The sequence below is a fragment of the Hibiscus syriacus genome, unplaced genomic scaffold, assembly GCF_006381635.1.
Source record: "Hibiscus syriacus cultivar Baekdansim isolate YM2019G1 unplaced genomic scaffold, ASM638163v2 tig00112395_pilon, whole genome shotgun sequence".
Taxonomy (NCBI): Eukaryota; Viridiplantae; Streptophyta; class Magnoliopsida; order Malvales; family Malvaceae; genus Hibiscus; species Hibiscus syriacus.
In genome coordinates, this window is record NW_024063320.1 from 154,070 (window position 1) to 168,556 (window position 14,487).

Genomic DNA, 14,487 nt, shown 5'->3' on the forward strand with positions numbered 1-14,487 from the left:
GAAATGTACAAGTAAGTGTTTATTCAATTCAATTTCCTCGACAAGCAAACAACTTCCTTTTGAATTTAGGAAGCAACTCATATTCCGTCATACCTTTCATTTGTTCTCTATCATACCAGTTTTTTTTTTTTGTATTAAAAGAAAAAGGATGGCCATAAAAGTAAAATTCTTTGCTTGTATTCCAAAAATTTACATTCTAAAGCATTTAATCCAAGGTTATACTTGACTGATTTAATCGGGAAAAGAATGAAGGGCATAAGCAGGAAAAGAAAAGCATAAACGACTCTTTATATTTGGCAACGATGATGAAGATTCAATTCATCAACAAAGCCAGAACTCTTTCTTTCTTTCTTGCTTTCTTTTGTTCCCTCATTCATTCATCGTCTAAATCACATTCACTGCTCGAAAATGTCGATGGACAAGGGAAAGCAGATTATACATAATGATTTTCTGCATGATCATCCCTTGGTGTTGGTTGAAGCGCAAGGCGATGAGAATGAGAAAGCTCTTTGCTCGGTGTGCGGGGAAGTGATCATATCAGCCTCAACCTTTAGTTGTGTACGCTGCAACTTTCACCTCCATCCGGAATGTGCCCAAATACCCTATGCCATTATCCCACACCCTTTGCATCCCCAACACTCTGGTCTTTGGCTCTACCCATCACTAACAAAGCTGCCGTATGGAGGGAGAGCTTGTGCGATGTGCAAGGAAACATGTAAGTTTCGTTTTTATTCTTGTTTCCATTGTGGTGACGAGTTTTGTCTCTGCACCAAATGTGGTGTGTCTTCTTGGAATTTGATTGGTAGAGAAAACAAGTCAAAGTATGAGTTCAAAGATGATGGCCACCAGCTTCCCTTCATCTTCCTCCAAAACCATAAAGATGAACTCAAAGCAGCCTGTTGCTCATGGTGTCTAGAATCCTTAATGGGTCCCATTTATGTTTCTGTTGGTTGTAAGATTAAACTTCATCCAAAATGTTTTCATAACTTACCCACAGAAACTGCTCACCCTTGCCACCGTTTGCACCCTCTCTTCCTTCACTTTAGGGAAAACAATTTCTTTTGTGAAGTCTGCCAAAAGAATGATAGTGATAATCTTTTGTACCGTTGTTTGGCTTGCAAGTTTGATATTCACCTAGAATGCATTCCGCCCAGACCTCTTTTTGAAGCTAAGAGGCATAATGAGCACCAATTCTCCCTGCTTTATAAAATTGATCCATTCATTTGTAATGCATGTGGCACCATTGGTAGGTTTGTTTCCTATGTATGTCTTACATGCCACCTTGAAGTCCATAAAAGTTGCACTTCGTTGCCGCGGAAGATCAAAGCCGCTCGACATGATGATGTTCTTGTCCACAAGTATTTCCTTGAAAAAGGAGAAGCTGGAGATTGCCAAATTTGTTTCGAGCGCGTGAAAAAGGAGTATGGATGTTACGGCTGTTCGGAGGAAGGTTGCAATTTTGTGGTTCACGTGAAATGTGTGTTGGAGGATGATTCCTTGTACACCATAATTGATCAAGAAAATGGAGATAGGGATGATGCTACGGATTCTTCTTCCAGCATCCGTGTTATCAAGGTGAATGAGCTTGGCGAAGCTACCGAGGTACGTCATTTCAACCATGAGCACGATTTGGTGTTAGGAGACAAGATCAAAGGGGACGATGATAGAGCTTGCGACGGATGCATGTTGCCTATCTCGACCCCGTTTTATTACTGTTCCAGGTGCGATTTCTTCCTTCACAAAACCTGTGCTGAGCTACCCAAAATCAAACATCACTGGTTTCAACTACCCGCCATCACCCTTGAAGCCCGTAATTGGGAATGTTGTAGCTTGTGTGATCGCTTGTGCAGTGGTTTGTTTTATATTGGTGTTGGAAGCAATAAGTTTTGCCTAAGGTGTGCCGCAGTTCCTTATACCATCAAGAATGAAGGGCACCAACACGTGCTCTTTTTTGATCGAAAATGCGAAGGGAAATGCAACGGTTGTGGTAACTATCATAGGTATTTTGGTGCATTCAGATGCAAGGAGTGCAGTTTTAGTTTAGACTTTGCATGCATCACATTGCCGCTTGAAGTTGGACACAAATGTGATCGCCACTTACTGAAATTGAGTTATGAAGATGGGGAAGATGATCCAGAACAGTTTCGTTGTGATGTTTGTGAAAAGAAGAGAGATGCATACCGTTTGTATTATTCTTGTTCAACTTGCGATAATTCTGTTCATTCCAGATGTGCTCTCGGAGGATATCCGTTTCTCAAAGACGGTGCCGCTTTTAACTGGAATTATCACGGCCAGCGTCACAAAGATCTCAATTATGTAGGTAAGGTTGTGGACGGTTATCCTTATTGCTCGGAATGCGGTAAGCCTTGCCAAGATGAAGTTCTCAAGTGTACCGAATGTGATTATATCGTTCACTTCCATTGTGGGTATGTTACGAGCTCCTCTTGTTTTTTGTTTTTTCAATGACGGACATCGTCGTTGCTATTATTATTATCTTGAATATTGTTTTAATATCAACTTTACTTTTGCTCTGTCTTCATGATTGTAGCCCGATATGGCTGCCCCCGTGGTAATGAAGGAATTCTCGGCCACATTATACTTCTCATCGCCACAGATACACTTAAAGTGCTTGAAAAGGATTGGTTTTAAGTGATCGTTATCCTATGTCGGAGTTGTATGTTGTGTTAATTTGATTTGGTTTGATTGTATCGTATTTAATTCAAGTATTTACTTGACAGTCAGATTTTAGATTTAATTATTCAGATTGATTTCAAGTGTCAGTAATCATATGTCAATGTTGTGTGTCGTGTTGTTCAGTTTAATTTAAATTAATCGTGTAATATTCAATTTCAATGTTCATTTGTAAAATATTTGGGTTTAACTGAATAAAACAATATTATATGGATTGAATATTATACATTTGGACGGATTAGGTAATATTTCTAGTTAAATTAATTAATTAATTAATTAAAGTTTAGGAAACATTATCTCCCGTGTTGCCACATGCATCACAAAAGAAGGGATTGTTTGGTCTTAACGACAAAGTGAAAGGGTGATCGTGATGAGCTTTATCCTCAATAATGGGTGGTGGCCGAGCACATCTGAGGTGCGTATAAAACTTGCAACGGACACAACGATAATAAAATCTGAATCGAATAATACGTCGGCATAAGTTGCATTCATGTAACTCTTCATCGGAATCATCAAAAACAATCGAAAGCTGATGCGTACGGTGGCAAGGGTGATCGGTTGTAAAGGATAGTTCAAGACATTTTTTATGGAAGAACGTCGTACAATCGAAACAAGCGTACGAAATATCGTACGGGCCGCGGCAACCGTCACACCGATAAATACCACTAAATGGATTAATGGAAATCAAAGTATGTTCATGGGAGGGATGGAGGTTTCAATGAATATTTTGATATCAATATTGTCACGAATGAAGATCAATGACAAGAGGTGATTAACTGTTCGTTACAAATGAGAAAGTTCAGTGTCTAAAACTAGATTTTTTTTGAAGTTTGGTGGTGAAATAGATACATCATTAAATATTGGTGCTTAAAATTATGTCGTTTTAGGTATCAATAACCACATCAAAACGATATCATTTTGTCAACATCATCATAATGACGAAAGGATCCGTCCACATCACCATACCGTTAAAATTTAAACCCGTGATATACTTAAAATCAAAATTAAAGTTCAAATCAAAGTTTAGTGTTATAATTTAAACAACCGAAAGTTTAGTAATATAACCGATACACTACATAAAAGTTAAGTGATAGTAGCTTAGTTAACCCAATTTTTAATTGGATAAACTACACATTTAGTACATAAATTTTAACTTTTGATCGTTTTAATACCTAAATTTTTAATTTTTTTAAAATCATATCTAAAATTTAGTTTTCATTTTAGTACATGTCGTTAAAAACTTAACGCTTTTAGTACTTAAACTATCAATTTTGATATATTTTAGTACATAGACTTTCAATTTTTTCAAAACTTAATGTTGAATTTTGAACGGATACTAAAATGAAACAACAACTAAAGTTTTTAATGCGAAATGTTAAAATGAAACAAAAACTAAACTTTATACATGGGTTTGAAAAAAATGAATAGTTTAGATTAAAACTGATATCTTAGGTACTAAATCTGAAATTTACCCTTTAAATTATGAAATGCATTAAGAGAAAAACATTTTTTATTACTAAAACGGAGAAAGATGAGTGCTTTGATTTTGTTCGCACTTTGTTTGTTCATATCTTCAGGGATTTTACTGCAAATTTCTGAAACAGTCTTTAAATCTAATGAATCAAAGCTGGTCGTTGGTTTTTTTATGTAACGGGTTTCACTTAAATCTTTGGTTTACGTTCCAAATTGGAACTCGCCACTGATCAATGCCTCTTGCTTCGAATTGGAGGTAAAGTTCTCATTTTTAATCTATTAGCGTTGCCTTTATTCAATTTCGAGTAGCTTAATCAGTTTGAAATTGCTCCAAATCGCTTGTATGAAATTCGGAGGTGGGGTGGGTAGAAAAATTCTAGGGGTTTTGCTTTGAATTGGATGTGATTTATCTTTTTCTGATCTGCTGGGGTTTCCTTTGTTTAGATTTGGGTTGCTTAATTAGCTTAACAGTTCTTCAAATCGTAGAGAAACACAAAGTCTTTTGCAATTCGATTTATATGAAATGGAAGACGGCGGTGGGGAAGAATATAAATCTAGGATTTTGAATGTTAAGCCACTACGATGTTTGGCTCCCATATTCACTCCGGCGCCGAGCTTCCCTTTGTTTCCGCATCCCCAAGCTGCCTCGCCTTTTAAGTGCGCTCCTACCGGTGGTCCTTTCCAGTCTGGTTTTGCGCCATTCTATCCGTATGCCGGTTACCCGGACACTCACAACGTGAAGCGAATGGGGATGCCGGAAGGAGTTCGAGAAATCCGGGTTTGTCGGAACACGAAGAGGATGGTTACAATGACGGGGTTCATGTAGTTGATGTTGAAGATTCAAGCAAGGCCGCCCCCAAAAGGAAAAAGAGTCAGAAAAGGACGTGGGCTGGCGGCAGCCAGGACGTCAATATTGCGTCCTCTGATGCGGATATAGATGGTGTTGTCGATAAAATTGTCGAGTCATTTAATCTCTTGGATTTCGATACGTTCAGGCGAGCCGGTGGTGACACGGAAGCAGTAGGATATATAAGGTTGATCTACGATGTGCTCCGAAGAAAATTTTCTCAGATTGAGGATGCGAAGGAATCTGCTCCAGGAGCAACGAGACAATGCGACTTAAGAGCGGGAACGATCCTACTGAACAAAGGGATTCGGACTAATGTGAAGAAGAGAATTGGTGTTGTGCCTGGTGTGGAGATTGGAGATATTTTCTTTTTTAGGATGGAGATGTGTTTGATTGGATTGCATGCTCCAATTATGGCTGGCATTGATTACATGGGGCTCAAGATTTCTCAAGGTGAAGAGCCTGTAGCAGTCAGCATTGTCTTGTCCGGAGGGTATGAAGATAATTCCGAGGATGGCGACTTGTTGTTTTGTAGTGGCCAAGGTGGAAACGTTAATAATAGAGGCATGGAAATAACTGATCAGAAGCTTGAAAGGGGAAATCTTGCTTTGGAGAAGAGCTTGCATCGAGGTAACGAGGTTCGAGTGATTCGTGGTGTAAAAGATATATCATATCCAACCGTAAAGATATATGTATAAAATCCAGGAGTCATGGGTGGACAAAGGGAAGTCTGGTTGCAATGTTTTTAAGTACAAATTAGTTAGGTTATCCGGGCAGACTGAAGCATATACCGTGTGGAAATCCGTTCAGCAATGGAAGGATGGCAGTGCTGCTAGAGTTGGCCTTATATTGCAAGATCTCGCTTTTGGGGCTGAAAGCATGCCTGTTTCTCTTGTAAATGATGTCGATGATGAAAAGGGCCCGGCAAATTTCACGTATTATCCCGGTCTAAGATACTCAAAGCCTGTAAATTCAAACGAATCTTCAACTGGCTGTGATTGCCATGGTGGGTGTCTAGCTAGTATCTCCAACTGCCCTTGCATTCAACGAAACGTTGGCCATCTCCCATATACGACCAACGGTGTTCTTGTCAGCCAAAAAGCCTTGATACATGAGTGCGGTTCTTCCTGCATGTGCCCTCCTAATTGCAAGAATAGGGTATGTCAGAGTGGTCTGAAAGTTCGTTTAGAGGTATTTAAAACTAAAGATAAAGGTTGGGGTCTAAGGTCCTGGGATCCTATCCGCTCCGGGGCTTTTATTTGTGAATATGCAGGTGAGGTCATTGACATTTCTAGGGCTGAGGAGCTTGGAGGTGTGATGATGATTATATTTTTGATGCAACCCCTACTTGTCAGTCGGGGGAGGGTATCCTGGGTGTACGACAGTCGGGCACTCTTTTTACCTTGTTAGGTTTAGAAGGGTTTTTAATGAGCCCCATACAAGGTTACCTTAAAAAAAGGTTAAGCATATATTTTGGTACTTGTATTTGGTTTCAACATTCAATTTGGTACGTACGGTATTTTTGTCTAAATATGTACTTAAACTTGACGTTAAGGTTTAATTTGATACCCACATTCTTAGTCCAATTATGTACTTAAACTTAACTTTCAGGTTCGATTTTGTACCTAAAGTTCTCTTTGTCCAATTACCTAAACTTGGCTTATTGATTCAAAATTGTACTTGAGCATGTTTTGTTTTGTTTCAAATTGGTATTTATGATAAATGACTTATTTGAATCAATATGAACAATGAAGCCAAATTAGGATAGCAGTTTGAACCAAAAAGTCAATTTCAAGTAGCTAATTGGATCATAAAAAAGTTTAGGTACCAAATTAAATTTTGACATCAAGTTTAGGTACCTAATTTGACAAAAAAAACTTGAATATTAAATTGAGTATTAAAGTCAAATTTAGGTATTAAGATGTATATTTATGAAAAAAAGGTAAAAAGCCCGCTATACCTAAACACAATAAAATATAGGGTAAATTGTTACATCATTCAATTTCATTACTTCTATTTTATCATTAATGATTAAAAAATTTAATTTAATTATTAAACTTTCAAATTGCGCACGAACCGAGTTGTCTCTGTAGTAAAAGAATAGTTAGCGTTCTTTGAAACCTAGGTTCGAGCACCGAAAACGTCAGAGGTGTAAACATTCAATGTTAAGAGCTTGAGAGTTATCTTAGAACAAATATTGCATTCTTAACTTGAACATTCGACCGTTTATCTCAGTACCAATGTGTAGGCTTACTTTTTTTCAATAAACATTGTATTTTTAATATATTAATCTATATTTTAAAACATATTATAATTTTCGATAAATACATAATTTATAAATTTTGTATATTTTGTTTTAAAATAGATTTTCCAAACATTATTCTTCACCTTAAATCACGTTTCCTATAAAATTTATATATTTTATGATAAATCTAATGAGGCCAACTAAGCTAAAGAAATTAAACAAATTTGTGGTATTTAGATCTAATGTCATCGGTAGTCTATTTACTTTTTGGAAAAAAATTAATGTCCGACTCATATTATTTTTTTTTCAATGTGGTCCTTCAACTCATAAAATAAATCCAATGTAGTCTTTTGACCAACGACTTTTTATCGTTGACCATTACGGTACTGATGTGATAATTCATGGTGCTGACATAGCAATCTACGGTGGCGACATGACAGTCCAAGGTGGTAGATTAACGTGGCGAATGATATGTCAGATTGACTAAATTGGTAACTTAAACATGATACATGGACTACCACGTCAGCACCGTGAATTGTCACGTCAACACTATAAACTGACACACTAATACTATAAAGATTAAAGACGAAAAATGTTAATCAAAAATCACATTAGATTTATTTTCTGAATTGAATTATCATATTAAAAATAATACGAGAATTATATTATTTTTTTTCAAAATATAATGACCACTAATGCCTTTTTTTACTTTTTAAATTAATTGTTCACTTGAAATCTTTTTTATTTTAATTGTTTTTATTTAAAATATGATAAATTCATTTTATTGGTGTTGGCAAACAAAACCAAAAACACAGAATCCCAGATAGATTAGGTATGTAGGTCCATTTACTGCCAAAAAGAGATTTTTATTCCACGCGCACTACCAAAGAGTGAAACGCAAGGCTTCATCTTGATAATCTCGAGGTAAGCGTGTGAATCTCACACAGCCTTAACTCTACGTTTTTAAATATCAATCCCGTGAATCTCGTACAGGCCGGTCTCAGATTAGACGTATCTTTTTTCTTCTTGTCTAAGAATGTAGTGTCTTTCCTTTCTCGTGATTATCTAAATGATTGAAAATTGATATTATAAATTGATTTAATAAGATGAAACATTAATAATAAAAATTTATAATTATAAAATAAAATAGGATAAAGTAAATAATAAATAATAACTATGATTATAAAGTATTATTTTATTAAGTTATTTTTATTATTAAAAATTATAATTAGAATGTTATTATGTTAAGTCATTCGACTATTAAAAATTATAAAATGATCACTTGATTATTTATTATGTTCAAAACTCAACCTTTATCATTAATAATTTGATTGTTATCTAAGTTGGATGTTAACATGATGGTTGAGATATTATAGTCGTTTGAGATTATAAGATCGAGTTTTATCGTATCACAGTTAGTTTATTATTCAACTCAGAATAAAGCCACATTTTTAACAGAAAAGTACGAGTTTGAAATATAATGAATAGTTGAGTGACAATTTTGTAACTTTTAATGGTCAATAGACTCAACAAAGAAATACTTTATAATTAAATGACCATTTTATAACTTTTAATAATCGAGAAACTTAATAAAATAATATCTTATAGTCGAGGGATCATTTGTGTATTTTACCTTATAAAATATTAATGAATTTTATAATAATTAGAAAATATATAGATAAATTTTATGTTCAACATTCACTTATTTTTAAACACTTTTATGCTAATTATTTAAGTTTTTTTATAAAATTATATCTAATATTATATTTTATTTCTATTTTGGTCATCAACCGTTAGAGATGCAAACAAGTTGATTTTATAAGAATTCATCCCATTTCTTATCCGTTACGAGGGGATGAGTATATGTTCCGTGAGTGACGGAACGAGGATAGAGACAAAAATTAAACTCATTATGGATGATGAAATGAACATGAATATGATCTTATCATATCACATCGCTACTCACTCTGTCTCATCCTCTTATGTCATACATCTTTTTAGATACTCATTTTAGTATCTCAATGTTAAAAATTTAATGTGTTTAATATTTAAATTATTAATTTTGACTCGTTTTAATATTTAAATTTTTAATTTTTTAAAAAATTAATTTTAAAATTTGAACAAGATACTAAAATGAAAAAAATTAAAATTTAGATAATAAAATGAATTAAAAGTAATAATTTAAATATTAAACGCATAATTTATCCTATATATAATTATGTGTAAATTAATCAACGGCTAACTTTTTCAAAAAAAAATATAATATTTGAAAGTGGACCCCAGTTGGGGACAGCAGACCTTGTTTGAAATTTCATTTTTGAATAAATAAATAAATATAACCAAAATATTAAATAAAAAGCTGTCATCAAAATCAACCAATCAATCATTACATTTCATAACCAAGGCGAAAAAAAGAAGAAAGAAGAATTAAGATTGCCTTCTTCAGGCTTTTGTGCATAAAGCCCTAAGGTAATCTTTCTCAAATCTCTTCAGTCTTGTTCGATCTCAGATTCTGTATCTATTTTTTTTTCTCGATTTTTTTGGGCTTTGATTTTGTTTTTTCTTTTGGGTGTAAAAAAGAAGAATTTATAATGGTCGATTCCTTTTCTCTTTCGATTATTATGCTTTCTTGGTGAAATGGGTACGCTTCAGATTCTTTTTTTGGTCGATCTTTTGTCTGGGTTTTCCCTTTTTTACTGTTTTTAATAGATTTATTATAAAGGAATTGTCGGGGTTAGCTGCTGGGAAGCGTGTGAGACTTGTACTTGGTGTTTAATTTAGGTTTGTTTTTCTGAAATTAGTTGTTGGATTGAAAACTTTTTTTAGGGTTTTGATTGTTTGCACAAAGTTTCATTAATGTTGTTCATGGTTTGTGAGTTTTATGCTTCAAACAGATTTTGCATTTGCTTTACCAGTTTTATGATCCACAATGTACAAACTGCATTGCTAAACTAGACTTGATCGAAAGCTGAAAAACTTAGTTTTCGAGAAAAACAATACATAAGCTAGACTTTGTTTTCGAGAAAAAGAATACATAAGCAGATGGTAGTTGTGCTGCTGGTTTAAGCTTTTGATAACCGATGGATGCTAGTTGTGCCTGTTTGATTGTAAAGAAAAATGGGATTCGGTTTTGTTTCGTTTGCAGTATAAAATATGAATTCCTTCAATCTTCTGACCTTTTTTATGCCTTGTTTTGGAATTGCAGAATTCCCACTTTTCGCGCTGTAAATAAGTGCAAAACTTTGTGGACTTTTGGGAATCGTCTTACTGTGGTTCTGAGGCTTTTCTTCTAGGATTATTGTTCTTCCCTCACCATGGTAAGTTTCTGCCATTTATATGTTCAATTGCTAGTTGCATGTATTATTTTTCCTAGTCAGCTAAGAAAGTTTTAGGTGTCCGATTAATATGCTGATTTAAGAAAACCAAATTCAAACTTTATGTGTTATGACATTTTCATTGTGTATGAACTCATTATTTGATCATTTAGTAATTGTGTTTATTACATTGTTCTATTGTGTTTTGTTAGGCAACCAATGAAAATCTTCCACCGAATGTTATAAAGCAACTGGCAAAGGAGTTGAAGAGTCTCGATGAGTCGCCACCGGAAGGCATTAAAGTTGGTGTAAATGATGATGACTTTTCAATCATTTATGCCGACATTGAAGGGCCAGGCAAGTAATTCTCTCCGGACAAATTTACTTCCTTTGCAGCATGCTTGTTACTCTTCCATTTACTGAGAATATTTTCGGCTTTGCAGCTGGGACTCCATATGAAAATGGTGTTTTCCGTATGAAGTTATTACTGTCTCGTGATTTCCCTCATTCTCCTCCAAAAGGTATGTTTTATAGGTTATTATAGTAATCCAGACATAATTAGATTTCAACACTGCTATGAGCTAGAAAATTTCAAAACTGGATCATGCCATTCGGACTTCTGAAGTATATAACGCAACTTCATTGCTTGCAGTTGCGTTTAATAGGCGTGTTTTATAAGTTATTATAGTAATCCAAGCATAGTTAGATTTCAACACTGCTATGAGCTAGAAAAATTCAAAACTGGGTCATGTGAATCATCTTCGATTTTTTAGTCACCAAGCAATAGTGAATATTATGAAGTCCTTGGGTACTGCAGGCTACTTCCTGACAAAGATTTTTCATCCAAATATTGCGACCAATGGTGAAATTTGCGTAAACACTCTAAAAAAGGATTGGAATCCAAGTCTTGGATTACGACATGTACTCATTGTAAGTTCCATCGGACCCATACTTGATTCTTGTATTTTTTTATCAGTTTGTTTGATAAGAACCGCAAAGGACTGCAAATTTCTTTCGGTAATTCAGCTTTAGAACTTTAGATTCATGTCTTTTATTTTCCTTGGCACTGCAGGTAGTTAGGTGTTTATTGATTGAACCATTTCCAGAATCAGCTCTAAATGAACAGGCTGGGAAGATGCTGCTTGAAAATTATGACGAGTATGGCCGGCATGCCAGGTGTAGCTTGCCTAACCCATCTATACCTAACAAATTTATTCGTTATTTTAATATTTTGCGATGTGGGAATATAGGACCTTCAGCTGGAAGGTCACAAACTCGTCCAGTTGGACTGGCTTCACATTCTGTATATTACTTTAGTTGTTCGACTTCTTCTACAAACGGACGATCAAGCTTTCATATATTGTTATTCTATTATGCCTTGCAGATAGATAAGATATTATAGTTTAATATCATACAAGAGCATCTATTGTTTTGTGAACCGATTGAAATAGGAAGGTCCAAAGATGGTATGAGTGATGCACAACTATGCAGGTCTCACAATCTTCTGTTCTTAACACAGGCTTTATACCGGAATCCATGCAAAGCCAAAACCAAAGTTCAAATCAGGAGCTATTTGCGAGTCAACTACGGCGTTGAATGTGGAGCAGCGTAACACCTCGGTTCTGAATGTTGAGCAGAAAAATGCAGCAAGTGGTGCCGGGTTATCGTTGCCTACCCCACTCACCCCGACGACCGCATCAACAAAAGGAAGCAACAACCCAGACCACCAGCATCAACAGTCCACGGTTCCGGCAACTGAAACTGGGGTTAGTGGAAGCGGCGTAGTGGGAATATCGGGCACTACTGCACCTAAGAAGGAAGGTTTACATAAAGTTCCTGCAGTCAAGAAGAAAATGGATGCTAGAAAGAAAAGTCTCAAGAGATTGTAAAATCGTAGATTTTTATAAGAAAATAATTAAAAAAAGAACTTCATAAGGCGTTCGGATATTGATTGTTTTCTGGCGTAATGGATGCTTCAATTTGGGAATGTGATGGATCAAATTTGCACGTTGTTTTTCCCTCTCGTATTCGTATAATCGTATAATGTTCATTTATTAAGTTAAACAAATTAATATAAACAAAAGATTTTATGCTTATTTAACAAACGAACACGAACAAATATATGTTCGGTTCGTTTATATTCACGAACAAACTCGTTTATCGATTAATTTATAAGTTTGTTTACTTGGTCTTCATTTTTCTTGTCTTTTTCATTTTAAATAATGATAAAGATGATGTTCAAATTGTCAATCTGAAGGAACTTAAGGACCAATGACATAATTTTACTATTTTTCTTTGATTTGATAGTAGGATAGAATGAGAGTCTTGATTGACGAACGTTAAACGGATATGTTGGCAAATGTTAAATAAACATGTTTGTGAATGTTAAATAAACATGTTTGCTAAACGAATATGTTTGTGAACGCTAAATGAATTAACACGAATAATTTTAAAAATAAATAAACAAATATCAATGTTGGCGAATGTTAAATGAACATGTTTGTGAATGTTAAATAAACATGTTCGTTAAACGAATATGTTTGTGAACGCTAAATGAATTAATACGAACAACTTTAAAAATAAATAAACAAATATCAACTGAACATGAACACCTTAAAAATAAACAAACGAATACGAACATAATTTTGTTCGTTCAAGCCCAATTCATTTAAGCCCGACGCGTAGAGAAAGAAACATAGGGGAGCTCCACCACATTAGCCATGAACATCCACTTGTATTCAATAAATTAATGATATTAGTTAGTCAACGTGACACTACTGGAAAATTCATTGAAACCCTCCATGCTTCCCACGAACATCCTTTTGTTTCAATTAATCCATTTAGTGGTACTTATCCGTGCAAAGGTTGCCGCGGCTCGGACGATATTTCGTACGGTTGTTTTGATTGTATGACGCTCTTCCATTAAAAATGTATTGAACTGTCCTCGACGGCTGATCACCCTTGCCAACGTACACACCAGCTTTCGCTTGTTTTCAATGATTCCGAAGAAGAGTTACCTGAATGCAACTTGTGCCGACTTATTATTCGACTCGTATTCTTTTATCATCATGCCCCTTGCAAGTTTTACATGCACCTCGGATGTGCTTGGCCGCCACCCATTATTGAAGGTAAATCTCATCATGATCACCCTTTCACTTTGTAGTTAAGACCAAATAATCCCTTCTTTTGTGACGCATGTGGCAACCAGGGAGATAGTGTTTCCTATATCTGTTCTATCTGCAGCATTCAAATTCACAAGGATTGCATTTCATTGACACGCCACATTCGACTCAATCTTCATCCCCGTCCCATTTCTCATCGTTTTTTCGTCCACATCGACCACAGTGATTGCAGAACTTGGGATTGCAGAATCTGTTACAAGAAAGTAAACATTGAGCATGGGAGTTACTATTGTTCTCGGCCGGATTGTGATTTTATTGTCCATGTTGAGTGCTCCATTAAGAACAAGAGATTGTATGGTGTGGTTAAGGTTAAAAATCCAGACAAATTCGAGGAATCTGATGATACAAGTTCCATCATCCTTATTATTAAGCGTATAAAAGTACTATATTTTCTACCTTTTAGCCATAATTATTGCTAGATTTAGGTTTGGTCTAGTTGCATTTTCATAGTTTATTTCATCGTTAAGTTTGATATTACATTTTGGTTGATTTACAGTTGTCACACCACTAATCACGATAACCCGACCTGCTCTTTTGCTTGATATCAATCTACTTTTATTTACTTGTTCATTTATTTTATTTGTTTATTTACTCTCATACTATTACCAATTTATTTATTCTTAACAGTGCACGAAGTTAGATACATAGTTACACCAATCCTTGTGGAGACGATATCTTTTCTATACTATAACTTGTGACATGTACACTTGCACCAATTGCAAAGCACTTAAATCA

The 14,487-nt window shown here is 35.0% G+C and overlaps 1 protein-coding gene across 1 annotated transcript; it reads left to right on the forward strand.

The window, feature by feature from the left end:
* The first annotated feature begins 9,577 nt into the window (after positions 1–9,577).
* LOC120179007 (ubiquitin-conjugating enzyme E2 22-like) lies at positions 9,578–12,588 on the forward strand. Its single transcript, XM_039184743.1, has 7 exons — positions 9,578–9,725; positions 10,462–10,573; positions 10,783–10,927; positions 11,014–11,091; positions 11,388–11,500; positions 11,643–11,746; positions 12,090–12,588. The coding sequence occupies exons 2-7, from the start codon at positions 10,571–10,573 to the stop codon at positions 12,457–12,459; spliced, it is 813 nt and encodes a 270-aa protein (XP_039040674.1). The 5' UTR covers positions 9,578–9,725; positions 10,462–10,570; the 3' UTR covers positions 12,460–12,588.
* The last annotated feature ends 1,899 nt before the right edge of the window (positions 12,589–14,487 follow it).

Bases quoted from the DNA above. Each gene is read 5' to 3' on its own strand.
- LOC120179007 (XM_039184743.1), top strand. The intron at 10,928-11,013 runs GCAAGTAATTCT...TCGGCTTTGCAG, and splicing joins TGCCGACATTGAAGGGCCAG to CTGGGACTCCATATGAAAAT. The intron at 11,092-11,387 runs GTATGTTTTATA...TGGGTACTGCAG, and splicing joins CCCTCATTCTCCTCCAAAAG to GCTACTTCCTGACAAAGATT.